At 32.0% G+C, this 15,402-nt stretch overlaps 1 protein-coding gene across 2 annotated transcripts in view; it reads right to left on the reverse strand.

Moving 5' to 3' along the window:
• The window catches only part of LOC133175487 (ATP-dependent RNA helicase DDX1-like), a 145,826-nt gene extending 131,796 nt beyond the window's left edge, over positions 1–14,030 (reverse strand). Inside the window, exons 1-12 of one of the 2 annotated variants that reach the window (XM_061310587.1) lie at positions 13,983–14,030; positions 13,579–13,630; positions 11,539–11,602; positions 11,359–11,388; positions 10,769–10,859; positions 10,455–10,511; positions 10,066–10,152; positions 8,974–9,134; positions 8,811–8,883; positions 8,323–8,399; positions 7,358–7,411; positions 4,997–5,057 (exon numbers count right to left, since the gene is read on the reverse strand). In XM_061310587.1, coding sequence (XP_061166571.1) covers positions 4,997–5,057; positions 7,358–7,411; positions 8,323–8,399; positions 8,811–8,883; positions 8,974–9,134; positions 10,066–10,152; positions 10,455–10,511; positions 10,769–10,859; positions 11,359–11,388; positions 11,539–11,602; positions 13,579–13,630; positions 13,983–13,998 — 823 coding nt within the window. In that variant the 5' untranslated portion in view covers positions 13,999–14,030. The remainder of the gene's footprint in view (positions 1–4,996; positions 5,058–7,357; positions 7,412–8,322; positions 8,400–8,810; positions 8,884–8,973; positions 9,135–10,065; positions 10,153–10,454; positions 10,512–10,768; positions 10,860–11,358; positions 11,389–11,538; positions 11,603–13,578; positions 13,631–13,982) is intronic. The other variant, XM_061310588.1, reaches the window with a different exon arrangement.
• Positions 14,031–15,402: the final 1,372 nt, after the last annotated feature.

The raw sequence follows: 15,402 nt of genomic DNA on the forward strand, positions 1-15,402 counted from the left end.
CACGAAATCAAAAACAGAATTATGTATCTTAGTGTAGTCTACTTTTGTGCCAAGTTATATTGAAATCAGACCAAAACTGTAGGAGGAGTAGCATTTTGAATGCATTTCACTGAAATTTCTATTTTTAGTAACCATGGCAACACCATTCACCAAAATCAAAAACCGATATAAAGAGTAATGTATCTTAGTGTAGTCTACTTGTGTGCCAAGTCATTTTGAAATCAGACTAAAACTGTAGGAAGAGTTGCATTTTGAAAGTATTTCACAGAAATTTCTATTTTTAGTAACCATGGCAACACCGTTCATCGAAATCAAAAACCGATATACAGAATTATGTATCTTAGTGTAGTCTACTTTTGTGCCAAGTTATATTGAAATCAGACCAAAACTGTAGGAGGAGTAGCATTTTGAATGCATTTCACTGAAATTTCTATTTTTAGTAACCATGGCAACACCATTCACCAAAATCAAAAACTGATAAAAAGAATAATGTATCTTAGTGTAGTCTACTTGTGTGCCAAGTCATTTTGAAATCAGACTAAAACTGTAGGAAGAGTTGCATTTTGAAAGTATTTCACAGAAATTTCTATTTTTAGTAACCATGGCAACACCGTTCATCGAAATCAAAAACCGATATACAGAATTATGTATCTTAGTGTAGTCTACTTTTGTGCCAAGTTATATTGAAATCAGACCAAAACTGTAGGAGGAGTAGCGTTTTGAAAATTGTTTACAGACAGACAGACGGACAGACAGACAGCTAGACAGATGGACAGACGGACGGACACCTTACTATCGCATAAGCTCTTCTGGTCTCTGACCAGTAGAGCTAAAAAAGAACTTCATTTTCCATTTTTTTTGGTATGCTTGTGAAATGTTACCGTTCTAAAGCATATCCCCCAACTGTTCACAGTGTTATTTGAGATGCCCTTTGTCAAAGTGATTCTTTAATCACGTTTTCCTCAGCTGGTCAATATCCCTTTAATTTGGTTTATAGACCATTAATGTTTTCGTAGGTTTGTATGGATATGAAGTAAAAACACATCATTGTCACAATTTTTTTTCACTGAGAGTATATCAGAATCATAAGTTTATAGATTGATTTTACATTTTTATCTGAAATATGATATTGTAACTCATAACAAAGCACTTTAGTACATTTCATCCTTCAACAGTTGGAAACCTGATCAAATGGAGAATCACGGAAGAAAAATATCAAGAGATTTATCATATTATTTAATAATTACTTATAAGACTTGAGGCTATTCTTTCATTTTCAGCACTGTGATCCGTTTACTATAATACATTGCATTCTGATTCACAAGCAGACTCTTAAATTAATAGACTATTTCCCACTTATATTGAACATGATTAATGGGATTGTAGAGACTATTTCCATTGAAGGAAGGATGAAAAACATAAAGACAACTGGCATTTACAAATTCCTTATTAATCTTTTTTTTTTCTGTGCACTTTTTACGAATCTTTTTTTTTAAGAATACAGAATCACATATTGTCTTATGTCTGTTATGAACAGATCTATATATTAATTATAATATACAGTTAATTCTTGCTTTTAGAAGCATGAATTATAATAGGACAAATTTTCAAGGTATAAGGCATTATAGAAAAGTATCAATATATAATTAATTAAGAAAACATGCTAATATTTGCTCATATTAAACCAATTCTACTATTATCATACTATCATCATACATAATCTTCTAAGAATTGAAACATTACCTAATAATTGAAATTGTGCTTAATAAGAAAGCTTTTTTTATTATAATTTTATTGTAATTTTATTATACATAAACTCTGCAATGTAGTTTTAAGCCTTTGGGAAAATCTTTTGTTTTTCAATACCTGAAAGCAAGAGAATTGAAAAAAAAAATATTCAGAAGACCCCATCCCAACAAAAAATGAACTTATTACAAAAATGCTAATCATTTTGTCAGATTATAACTTACTAAAATAGCACCCATAAAATATCTAATCACAGAGTTTGAACTTTCTATGAACTTTTTTCCCTGTACACTCTACATCTAATATAGATAAATGTTATATTGTTCATACCATGAAAGCAAGGCTTCCCAAGAATTGTTTCCTCGGGGGAAAAGGATAGATTCCGTTCTCCAAATTGAATGTATCTATGTATCAGAACATTCACTCTCATGGAAATCATTTTTGTTTTTATCGCTTTCCTTTCCTTAGTGAAAAATACTCAACACAAAGATGTATTCTTTTCTTTATAGCTAGAATTATTGTGTTTCTGATTATTGCAAAATTCAAAACCCAAGAACTCATTGGAATAAATAGTAAATTTCAATAAAAAGTCACTTTCATGTAGGGCTGTTTATCGGCTGGAAATTTCATAATGCGAAATGTTGCATTATTTTTAATTGTATTGCGATATATATTGCAATATTTTCAATGACAGTTAATATGCTCTTTTTCTTATTTTATTAACCTCCATCTATAAGCAGCGTTTGTAAAACTATTATAAATACATTGCTACAAAAAAGTTTTTGTTGATTTCGGATCATTACATGCAGTTTTAGAACAAAATGCAACCATACGACAGCAACCTTACCGTTTGGTACTGTTTGGCAATATTTAAAACATTTCTGACATATCAAATTTCATATTTTACTTAAGAAATCAAAAGTTCAAGCAGTTTGTCGGTATATCGATACTAGAGAAACGTATTGCAATATATTTTTTGTTAATGAATCGCAATATACCAGAATATTGATATTATTGTGCAGCCCTACTTTCATGACCTTGTCAATACAGACTACATTATAGGGGACTATTTAAGTTGTAATTGCAGAAAAGCTGCAAGTGTAAGTGTATTATCCCTATTATGCACCCCTGCCCACTTAGGGGGTCCCCTAAAATATTTTTCAATTGGTGAAAAGCCCCCCCCCCCCTCCCCTTTACCTTATAAGAAAAGCAAATTATACTACAAACAACTTCATGATCATTTCTTGAAAATGGTGGTGAAAGTTTGTTTAAACTTTTGCAAATTGAAGTATATTGTATTACATTAAAATTTCACTCCTCTTATGGAAATAATGAATCTGTAAATATAATTTGAGTAGATTTATCTTATTGTGAAGTAAAGTATAAAAATGTAAATAAATCTAGACTAATTTTCATTATCATTTCAAAGTCAAATATTATTTCCCATCTGACTTTTTTTTGTTTGGTTTTAATAATTCAAATACTGTATTCACTTTGTACACAATAAATTAGTGCACCATATTCAATTCTCCATCTCATTCAGGTGTCAAGATTCATAAACTATTAACAACAATAATTAATCTATACACTAGCTACACGATATATTTTATTAATCTAAACATTGTGTGACTTCATCTCAGCAGCACAAAGTTTACAGATATAATTTCATAATGAGCAGGAATTCTGAAATGGTTACTTGCAACAAAATAGTGGTCATTCAGCTATAATCACTGTACACTTAGTCTATCACTTGTGATCATTCAAAGTCTTTTGATAATAAATATTCATGAAATCTTTGTTTACCAACACACTTGCATAAGCTGTGAAATCTCAATATAGATGTCAAAATTAATGGATATATCAGTAACTTAAAAGCTTCTACAGCTCAAAAGTCTCAAAAAGGACTCACTTTTCAAACAATCATTTACAAAGTTTGTCTGCAAAATGTCCAAAAATAAAGAAGCTTTATTAAAGGAAATACATGTAAAACACTATCAAACTTTACCCATCTTGGGATCACAAAGGCTGTTATATGTGGATAAGGTTTTTCACAGAATCAAGAGTCAAAGTTTTCAATATAAATAAGAAGACTGTGTGTTACAAGAACAAGATTTTTAAAGCTTATCACCTAAGACTTACATGTAGCTCCATCCTTGAGCATGAACAAAGGGGCATAAATTTCACAACTTTAAGAGAGGACTTATTTTTCATGATATTTATAAGTAAACAATTTATTTACTATGTCCAAGAGTCTTCAAGATTTAACACAAATTCAAGCTTTGCCCTACCCCGGGGCACGTAACTTTAATATCACAATTTTTAAAACTGATTTCATATTTTGGGTCCCCTATCAGGGATCGACATTAACGGTTGTCCGATTGCCCGGGGCAAGTAAATTCTCAGTTCGGGCAAGTGAAATTGTTATGTACTTGTCCGATCGGGCAAGTTAATATTTCTGATAGATTTTTTTTTATATCTTTCATTAGTTTATAAACAAAACAATAAATTGAACATTTGATTTCTACCAGGCATATGACATTGTTTTGCATTCGTAAATTCCTCGGTAGCATTTGAAAAATCGGGTTCATTATTCCGTTTTTCTTTCGTGGTAGTTGACAAAAATATGCTTTCCGTCTGACAACTTTCTTTACATTCTTATTATGAAATAAGATACATAAAATAGTTTATTTATTAACTCACAGAATATAAAGAACAGTTATTCTCGGTGCACGATGTATTCTGATCAGGATATGTAAGCATGGCAACTGTTTCTCCTTTTTCATGGAAAAAAAAATCAAGATTCGCAAAAAGATCGCACAAAAATAAATTTAAAAATATGAATGTTATTTTATGGGAAATATTGCTGCATGGCAGTGTGAGTTTACAAGTATTTAAAATGTAAAATGAGCAGCACATCAAATTTTTTCTGGCACTTATCTTGCCAAATATAAAGTAAGATCTCACTTTATTTACAATAAAAAATTAAGATACCGGTTCTCTTCTTTCTAAATTTTGGGCAACCAAGTTTTGCATTCGGACAAGTCCAAGTTTGAGTTCACTTGCCCGAAGGGCAAGTGAGTCTGAAAGTTAATGTCTATCCCTGCCTATCCACCTTATGATGGTATATTGTATGAACTAAATTGTTTGAAATACACATGATGCAGTATGTGTGATACAGCTAGATGACCTAAACACAGTACTGAATAAATAACTAACAACATACCTACAGAATAAATAACTAACAACATACCTACAATTCTGGACTGCACAACATGATCAGAGGCTGCATTACTTAGTGCAATAAATCCACCCTGAAAAATAAACAATTAAAATGAAAGATTTAAACATCTTTGTGTATTGCTAAAATTTAGACAAGATCTTTCATATTTTGTGAATCTATTTCTAGCATTTAAAAAAAAGAAAGATCCAGAGTTGTGGAAAACTGCCGGTCATGCCGGCAAAACCGACAACAAATGCGTGTGACCGGTAAAAATGCTATCGATGTCAGTCCAAATGACCGGCCCATTTTTTGGTTAAAGTTTTTTGTTTTAACACTTATCATCGGCGCACTTCCCAGCTTAATTATCGTACCTTATATGCGATTGTGTAATACTTGTTCTTTACACAAGATCGAGGCTGTAAATGAAAGTGAAACCAGCATGGTCTCGTGACCTAATTTACAACTGGGGCAGAATTAGGTAGAAAATGTAAAGAAACAGATAAAGACAAGCTAAATATGCAAAAATTTCGACAGAAAGAATTCAAACACAGTTGGGGAAAGCGGTAAATTTAGTACTTCCGACTGTCCCGGATTTCGTTTTTTCATCGATCGTGTTGATTTCTTTATTGTCGATGCACAGAATTTCAACACTTTTTTTAGACTCATTTTCTAGGTTAATGTAATTCCCCAATGCATAAATGTTAAAAAAAAATTACATTTACTGTGCTTGAATTAGCATGTCACCTGCCCAAAAGCGGTGAAATCTAGAATTGTTATAAATGCAAAAAAACAAAAAACAAAAACAAAAAACAACCGAAAATGGAAGAGGACTTGAAAATGGAGACTGAATGTTATATTATTATTAAGTAAATAAATGTGTAATGAAGTAAATAAATGTTATGGTTTTTTTTTATTTTGTGACTTACTATTTCGGACCGGCAAAAATCACTCAGGGTTAGAAACTCCCTAAAATTACAACTCGCAAATAATTGCAAGTACAAGAAAGTGAACTCACAATTTTATAAGACTACTCGCAATTTTCATATAAAGTTAAATTTATATAAATTAAATACATGCTGTACATGTAACTTAAGGAAAAAGTAACTACTGTACAATACACAAAATACAACTACAGTGTGACTTTTAAATTACTGATTTAAATCAAAAGCATTGTGTTCTGTCATACTATGTAATTTTGTTACAGTTTCAATGCAAAAAAATCAACTCGCAAGTTTTTGCGAGTTACCTAATTTTTAACTCGCAACTTGGGAATTCTAACTCGCGTTTTGAGAGTTGTATATAGTGAATTTCGAACCCTGTCACTTCAGACCAGCTTATTTTGTCTTCTTGCCAGTCCGAATGACTAGCTATCTGAAAAAGTTTTCCACAACTCTGAGAATCAAATATTTACAAATTTTTCATTAAAAGTCGTTGCTTACAAATTTAAAGTCATTAGTAAATGATTTGTTTGTTTGTTGTTTAACTTCCTTGAGAATTTTTCACTCATATGGAGACATCACCACTTGCCGGTGGAGGACTGCAAATTCTAGACCTATACTCAGCACTCAGTGCCATTAAGCAGTAACGAATCTCAGATTTTTTTGTGCCAGCACCTACTGCGACACGGGACCTCGGTTTATACAGTCTCATCCGAAGGACCTGTCTCCACAGGATTCGAACCCACGACGTAAGGATCAACTCCTTACTCCACGACTCTAGGACAAATGCTCTAACCACTGCACCACACGGGTGACTCATTAGAAACTATAAATTTTTATTCATTAGTAAATGAAAATTTTTAATTACTCAATATCACATTTTCTTCATCTTTACCTACCTCAGAAGTATACATTAATTTTATAAAATTTTGAAGTTTTATATACAAATTTAAGCAAAAGTTTGGGTAAAAACCAGATAAAAGATATACTGCTTATATGTAACAACGGACTGATCCAATTTATTTTTCTTGTATTCAGTATCTATATGCAAGGGTGAAAATTTAGTGATTAAAATTTTAGCGGGCTGCTTCAAAACCACTAAAATAAGCCAAAGTTAGCACCCAGTTAAAAATTCCCCCTATATAGTACTTTAAAAATGTCATTGTTCAATCCTTAGGTTTTTTTCACCATAGAATACATGACAGGCGACTTCAAAGTTTTTACCATTGTCTAATGAGAATTTTACCATTTAGTATTCGAATGCACAAAATTTTTACAATTTAATTTTTTTTAACTTTTCTTAGGTCTGTTATTATGCAGATAAAACAAAGGAATATTCTAAGATTTTATTTCTTGCAAATTTGAATGCTACCCAAAAATCCACAAGAAATTAAACAACCACAGAAAGTTACCCGTTGTTTGATATTCATTACACAAAGAAGCCTTTTCTTACCTTAAGTGGATACTTGAATGGAGTGTTTCCAAAGTTGAACTTCATTTCAGCATTCTACAACAATAATACAAAAAAATCTAAAATTAATTTGTTTGTTTGTTTAACGTCCCTCTCAAGAATTTTGCACTCATATGGAGACGCCACCACTTCCAGGTGGAGAGCTGCAAATTTTAGACCTACACTCGGCACTCAGGGCCAATGAGCAGTGAGGGATCTTTTTGGTGTCAGCACCTACTGCGACACGGGACCTCAATTTATATGGTCTCATCCAAAGGACCGGTCTCCATGTCCCACAGTGAGATTTGAACCCGTGACGTAAGGATTAACTCCTTACTCCAAGACTCTAGAGCGAATAAATATTACAATTCATCAGTTGATGTCCACCTGCGAGTGTACTCGTGAAAACAGTTATATTGTATTCTTCAACCTGACCTCGTTCTAAATCACGTCTTTGAGCATGTTTGGTTGCCGTTTTCAGAATTTAGCAAATTAAATGCTGTTTTCATTTTGCGTGTAAACACATTTTTTTTTTTAAATTTCATATTGACATCACTATAATATGCCATACACATATTCGAATTTCTAGAGAGAGAGAGAGAGAGGAAGAGAGAGAGATGTCAACAATGACGCTGATCAATAGCCCCACCTTCTATTAATAATGATTATGTGACCTAAAAACCACTCCAGGTACATGCCAAATTCCGGAAGACGACACTAATGTATCGTTGCTTCAATTTTGATTCATGGCTACAGGGCATTGTTTTTGTACAAATGTTCTACCTAATATAACCATGTATACGTAACTCTTTCTCTTGCTTGTAATATATTTTGGGTTCACTTCATTTACAGCTTGGTAGAGTAGTCGCAAAAAGATCCAAAATAGGGCGTTAAGTCCACCCATTCTTTCTACAAAGTATTATCATAAATTATTTTTGTAATGTATGCATAGTAAATTTATTTCATACCTTCAGAGTAACAGCAGCAAAGAACTTCTCATTTTTAAGATGTGCTTGGATATCATAAGCTTTACCCAAATCCACTCCTGCAAAATATTTTGTAATGATCAATTTGCCATTCTCACCTAATTCAGTTTATGAATTCGGGACATTTAACTCGCATAATATTTGATATGTTTTGTCTTTATCATGAGATTTTCATTACTGTAAAAGGAGAAATATTCGTCGGGGATTTAATTTCGTTTATTTCGTTGTTAACAATTAGCAACGAAATTAAATCCCAGACGAAATTTTTATATGACTATAAACTGAATAGTGTTACTTTTAAAACAACGAAATTTAATGCCAGCGAAACATTTATTGATGACAAATCAACGAAATTTTATCCCCATGAAAATTTGTGCTTCTACAGTAATTAAGTTCTAAAATTTCATATTACGAAGCTATAACTGAAAAGTTCAATTTTACGAATTCATTCTCCTTTATGTTACTCTCACCATTTTTTGACCACTTGATTTCCAACCTGTCCAAATCCAGATAACAACCAATGGTATCGTTGATTCCATAAGCCTAGTATATAAAACAACATTTTGTAGATTTTACAAATAAAATGGCACAAATACTTCAGAATCTTACATGGCCATTGACATAACAATTCACCTCTCCATAACTGTCAAACTGCTTGCCCCAGGACTTCTTCCCAGTTCCTCCAAATCCAAACCCAAACTTGTCTATACCGAGTTCTAGAGTAGCCTTATCGGTGGACCACCCCACTCGACATAAACCCTCATCTGTTACTGTGGCCTCATAATAGTACTTCCCTACAAAATTAACATGTAAATTGTTAAGATTTAACTATTTGATTTTTAATTACACAAAGCAGATCCAATCTATTACTTAAAACAACATCATTTGATATTGTTCTCAATTAGTTTCACATTTCTATACAAAACGTGTACTAGTATTCACCTCATTTTTTTCCTGAGTCAATGGATTAATATCCCTTTAATTTATTGAATAAACTGTATTTGTACATGTATTTGCTTAACTACACTTTTTATTTTCATGGATTTATTTTTGGGGGTGGGGGGGGTGGGGGGGGGGGAAATTACTAGAAAATAAACAAAAACAAAAGAAGACTGCCAGCAGTTGGTAACTGAAGATTCTGAAACTTTTAATCTGCTCTCAAATCCAACAGAATAGTAGAGATGGGTATCGCCCAAAATTTTGTCCCACAATTTTTCTCAAAAATATCATGATAATATCATGATATTTTTAAACATAGTTTTTGCTATGATTTTTAAGCAATTTTCATAATTTTTCTAACAAATATGGTGTGAAAACATAACTTCCCTTTTTAAAATTTTTATTTATATATTATTAAAGAATGTTTGGATACTAGGATGATGTTGTTTTACAACATTTTTTCCAAATTCCTATAACTGTACTTCAAGAGTTTAAAAAAAAAAATTATTCCTGGAATTAATTATTACCTACTAAAAAAAAAGGAATTTTAGTTTCCATATCACGCAATAAAAAAATCACGATATACCGGTATATCGATAAAATCGTGCATCCCTACAGAATAGGCTTGAAAATTAACCTTTTCTTGGTACCTAATTAATAAATAAGACTCAATTTCTCTCACCAAAAATTCAAAAAGCAAATGCACAATTTCAAAATTTCAAGCAACTTTGTCCAATCAAACTTTCACACTTCTTGATAGCAGTATGTTTTTATGTAATAACTTACCTCCACCCACGACGGCTTTGTTACTTCTAGTTCCGTGCCAGCCCTGTGGATCTCTGGCCTGACATAACAATCCTTCTGGGTCTATTGCTGTTTAAAGAAAATATCAAGTATTAATTCATCTTAAAAATCAAACTTCAGGTTAAAAAGACACCCTCATTTTCCAGAATTTAAAATAAATGAATGAAAAAGGTTAAGATAACATACAGTGATCGATCTCAAAAAATCTATGAACAATACAAATCTGTGAAGAGGGCATAAAACATGGACCCCTGGGATGAAATTAATGCTTCAAGGATACCATAATAAAAAGGATTTCAGTAGAGATGATCAAGAAAAAGAAAGTACATGTATATAAATGACAAAATTTGAAATAAAATATAAAATTGTACCCATGGCATCCCCTCTGTCATATGGATTCATCTTCCAATGTGCACTGGATGACTGACCTAAAAATAGGACAGTGTATATAAAATACAATATGTGAAGTTCTATTGAAACACTAAAAGCCCATTTGCACCACTTCAAAAATCCCTTATAAAGCACATCCCAGATAATCTTAACAAGCAATAAAATATACATAAAATGCTTTATTAAATTTCTTTTTGCTTTAGAGTGAGAGTTTCCTAAAACAAGATTCTTTCCCTCTATCAATACAAAAGTTTAAAATGTATGTACTGCAATAAGAGACATCCATCTCAATTACCAGAATGATGTGAGGAGAGTTTGCTCCCTTTTCCTTCCTGTTGGTCTCGAAGTGTCTCATACACAATTTGGATGATTGGCAGACAAAATGCCTGAAAGATAACAACTCCCCCTTATCTTTATGAACTTTGGTCTTGATACTATATCAATATATAATATAAATACAGTAAATTTTTGACCCCACTTTATTTCCCCCCCCCCCTTTTCACCCTTGTCACAAGTGGGCAAATTTAAAACAGGTCAATTTCAAAGCAAATAGCATCCTCTTTAAATTACAACTGTGTTTGGGCATATTTAAAATTATTTTCAAGCATGAAAGGGTGAAAATAACACAGGCAAAAATAACCCTTTATACAAATATACAAATGCAAAAGGTCATATACTCAACACACGAGGCGGAACATTTGGTTTACTGTAAACCAATCAGCGACGATTAATTTTCGCAACTGAGCAAACATTTTCTCCAAATACGAAGCAAAATGTTTCGCGGCTATAAATATTTGCAAGTTAAAGCAGGTCGCGAAACTTGAAGATATTTCTCCTACACAAATAAAAGTTGGTTTACAATATTATTGGAGATTTGTTTCTTACCCCAGTTTTTCCACTTCCAGTTTCTGCTGCCTGTCAAAAATAAATATTTTAAAACCTACAGAAGCCTTAAAATTATTAAGAAATGTGTATGTCAATATATAAAATAAAATTTGATTGAACCAATTTACTGAACTCTTTTTCTTGTTACCGTTTGTTTAAAATATAGTAATACTGATCTACCATTAAAACATCTCCTCCACCCAGGATCATTGGAATGGCTTCGGCCTGCACATCTGTGGGCAAACTGAAATGACAATAGACCATTTTGTTCTTGTAATCTAAATGGATTTCGCATAAATGAATCTTTTTTTTAACACCTAGATGGACTAAGAATTCTCATTTCAAGAACGTTTTTCAATTTTATGTAAACCTAGCCTTTTTAGTCAAAATTATTAAATAGCAGATCATTAATTTTTCACTGCTAAGCACAAATAATCTATTAAAATCAAAGGAAACATTTTCATTGAGGTTTTATTCTAAAGGCTGTAAAAAATTCCAATCTGCTACTGGGCAAATAGCCAAGCTGACTAGTGGCCCATAGGCCACAACACTCACCTGAGTCACTATAGCCCAGCAGTTCTTCATCAGCAGATTTTTTTTTCAAATATATTCCAGACCTATTAAAACTTTGATCACTTAATATGGCCCAACCCTACCCCTGGGGGTCATGATTTGAACAAACTTAAAACAATGCTACCTGAGAGTCCTTTCATACAGTAATATGAATCATGACTTTGCTGTTCTTGAGAATAAGATTTTCAAGTATTTTTTCCAATATATTCCTACATAAAACTTTGATCACATACTTAAGCCCTTCCCTGCCCCCAGGTAAATATTTCAACAAACTTGAATCTACACTACCTGAGGATGCTTCCATATTAATATGACTAATTGGGACTTTACTGTTCTTCAGAAGATTTTTAAAGATTATAGCAATTCCTATATATTCAATTCCTATATATTCCTACGCAAAACTTTGATGGTCTATTATGGCCCCACCCTATCCCCTGGGTCATGATTTGAACAAACTTAAATCTACAATATGCACTAAAGCTTTTATCTTTTCTGGACTAGCAGTTCTTGAGATTTCTAAAAGATGCCATTAAATTTTCATCAAATCTTATTTTGAAAGAGGTTGTGGCTCTTCCTTTGAAAAAACTTGAGTCCCTTCACAGGATGCTTTGTGGCAAATTTGGTTAAAAATTACCCAGTGGTTTTTGAGAAGAAGTTGAAAATGTGAAAAGTTTGTGACGACGAAGCTAATGGAAGAAAAATTTTGATCAGAAAAGCTTACTTGCTTATAATGTATAGAATGTATTTAATAATCAATTTGAATCTGTTCTCAAAAAATACAGTTTCGTTTAAATATAAATTCATGGACAGCAACCTCATTCTATTTCATCATGTAATTTGTTGGACACACAATTTTTGGTCTAGCTCAACCCTCGAAAACAAAAGAAATTGGTTGAACAAAAAATTATGAAAAGACAGTATGAGAAGTATGGTATTTTTGAAAATCAGAACAGAAAACTGGAAAGGAAAACACACAGTCAGTATCTTTAAATTAAAATGACTTTTGGCTCAAAATGGTTATGTACGTATCTTATTTGAAAGAGGTTATGATGGTCAAATTTTATTTTGCTTATGCCGAGATCCACACCACAAAAAATTCATTAAAAAGACTAGTGCATGTACTTTTTCCAAATTTTATGACCAATTTTTATTGGGAGTAATGATAGGGTAATGTACAGTTAGTAACAGATGACCATGCATGTCTTGTTTCTAAATTGTCACTTTAGAAGGAATTTCAGCTGACTTTTGGGTTTGGTGACAAGGACATGCATTAAATGAGGGCATTAAAAAAATTACATTTTGTTTTCATTTTTCAAACAAAAAGAACATTGAGGGGAACTCTGCAGTTTTAATCAACTGTTGCACTTTAATTTGAACGAAAATCAATATGCCTACCTATAAAATAACTGTACATATTGCACTAATTTTGCTCACCATTATAATTTATAGAACAGACCTTAAATGTAGTAAGCCAGTGATTTTTTTCTCCTTCAGATATTCTGGCCTTTGCACCATTTGACATTATACCATCTAAGTTAAAGTTTTAAACTTCAACCCTACCCAAGATGTTGCATGTCAAACAAGGGACCTATATAAATACTAGTATATATACGTCCCTGGTCAAACCAAATTTTTAGAAATGTTCACCTCCAGTCCATTTCTTCGACTGCCTGTCCAAGCTCTGGCATGACACCCATTTCTAAAATAACAAATTTTTAAGTCAAATGTATTCTAATACATGTATACAGAGGGACACATTCTGGGGTCCTACAGAGAACCCTAAAAAACTCTAAAGAATCTCAGATAACCCTAATTATTTTTAATTAATTGCACGTAATAGAAATATTTCAGGTTTTTATTATTCATTAAATCATACAAACCTCTGCGTTGCTGATGTTAGACATTGCTGAATAGGCACCTTTTTTCTATTACTATTACGCAATTTATATGCATGTTATACGCAAAACACCATATTTTACGGAATGTTCTAATGCCCTGGCTTATAAAAATGTAATATACATGTACACTGAAAATAAAACCTAATTAATTACCTTCGAATGCAGTCATTTTCAGCTTTTTGCCGGTAGACGAATTTTCACGTTGATTGGGTTAGAATAAACGGATTACCGAACCCGATTAATTTTTCTCAAACTCCAAAAAGAGACGCCCTCTTTTACTTGCCAGTAAATATACAGCTGGTTACTTAAACAAGATGACTAACTTATCCAATAAATCTCATTCCTCTTTTGTTTCAACAGAGACATATATACAATATATATCTATATATCTCTGGTTTCAAGAAAATGTGCCATGTACCTAAAAAGATTAAGCCACGCAGATGAAAACTAGAGACAATACTTTTTTTAATCTTATTTATTCACATCGTTTTAAACATACTGGAATGCTATTATTGCACCATTTTACCAAAAAATTATGAACTTTTGGCAAGTCTTTTGCTGTCAGTTAATACTGCTTCTCTGTTTCCCTCAGTTTGCTGCCTTAAAACAACGATTGTCAACAAAATTTGAGAAAAATTTGGACAATTCTTAACACCTTAAAACAAAGGTCCATATGGATTTCTAAAATTATCACAAAATATTATTGAAGTTCAAAAAAGAATAAAATTACAAATTCTGTTATCTTTAATTCATACAAGCCTTTGTGCATTTTTTTTTCTCTCCAATTAATATATTACATGGTAAAACTAAATTCGTTCTCCATCTTTGTCAAAATCATCAACATTTAGGATAAGCTTGCAGAAAAATGTTACCACATCAGTATAAATAATGAACATTAATGTTTTTATTGATGGTATGCAATATTCAAAAAAAAAAAAAGATCTGATGAAAAGACCTTTTCCAACCACTCCTTTCCTGTTTTTCTTTTTGCATGGATGAAGACAGTTATCAACCATTAAAAAAAAGAACACTTGAAAAAGCTTCCTTTCTGATGCTTTTCAAAGTTCACATCATATATTATTTCACAGACCTCTTTCAAAACAACCAAACAACGTATACTTATATTATACATTACCTTTCAAAAGATCATGAAAATGATTTCCCAAAAATACTGTTTCGACTTCCCGCTCAACAATATCTGCACAAAAACTGGATGCCAATATAGCAAAGTGAGATCATTTATTTTCTTTCATGATATGGATATCAACTGAACTGCACAGGTATATCCACTATCCATGCATTTAAAAAAAAAATACAAGACCTGTACTTCTTTCTTTTTTCTTCCATGCCAGAGACCTGATCATAAAGTAAGTACTCAATATGCCAAGAGTTTCAGAAATGATCCACCTTTAAATCTTTCAGAATTTAATTAAGAGTCTCTTTGGGACTTTTTTAATCTTAAATAAGAAAACTTTGCTGGACAAACTAAAACATTTTTTTACATTAACATGAACTATAGTGACTTCATTGTAGCATAAGAAAAATAAGGCGCTTTACTGATCAGAATTCAAAA

Source organism: Saccostrea echinata, unplaced genomic scaffold (genome assembly GCF_033153115.1).
Source record: "Saccostrea echinata isolate AGI-Se365-2 ecotype Australia unplaced genomic scaffold, CSIRO_AGI_Sech_v1 ptg000062l, whole genome shotgun sequence".
In the NCBI taxonomy this organism is placed as follows: domain Eukaryota; kingdom Metazoa; phylum Mollusca; class Bivalvia; order Ostreida; family Ostreidae; genus Saccostrea; species Saccostrea echinata.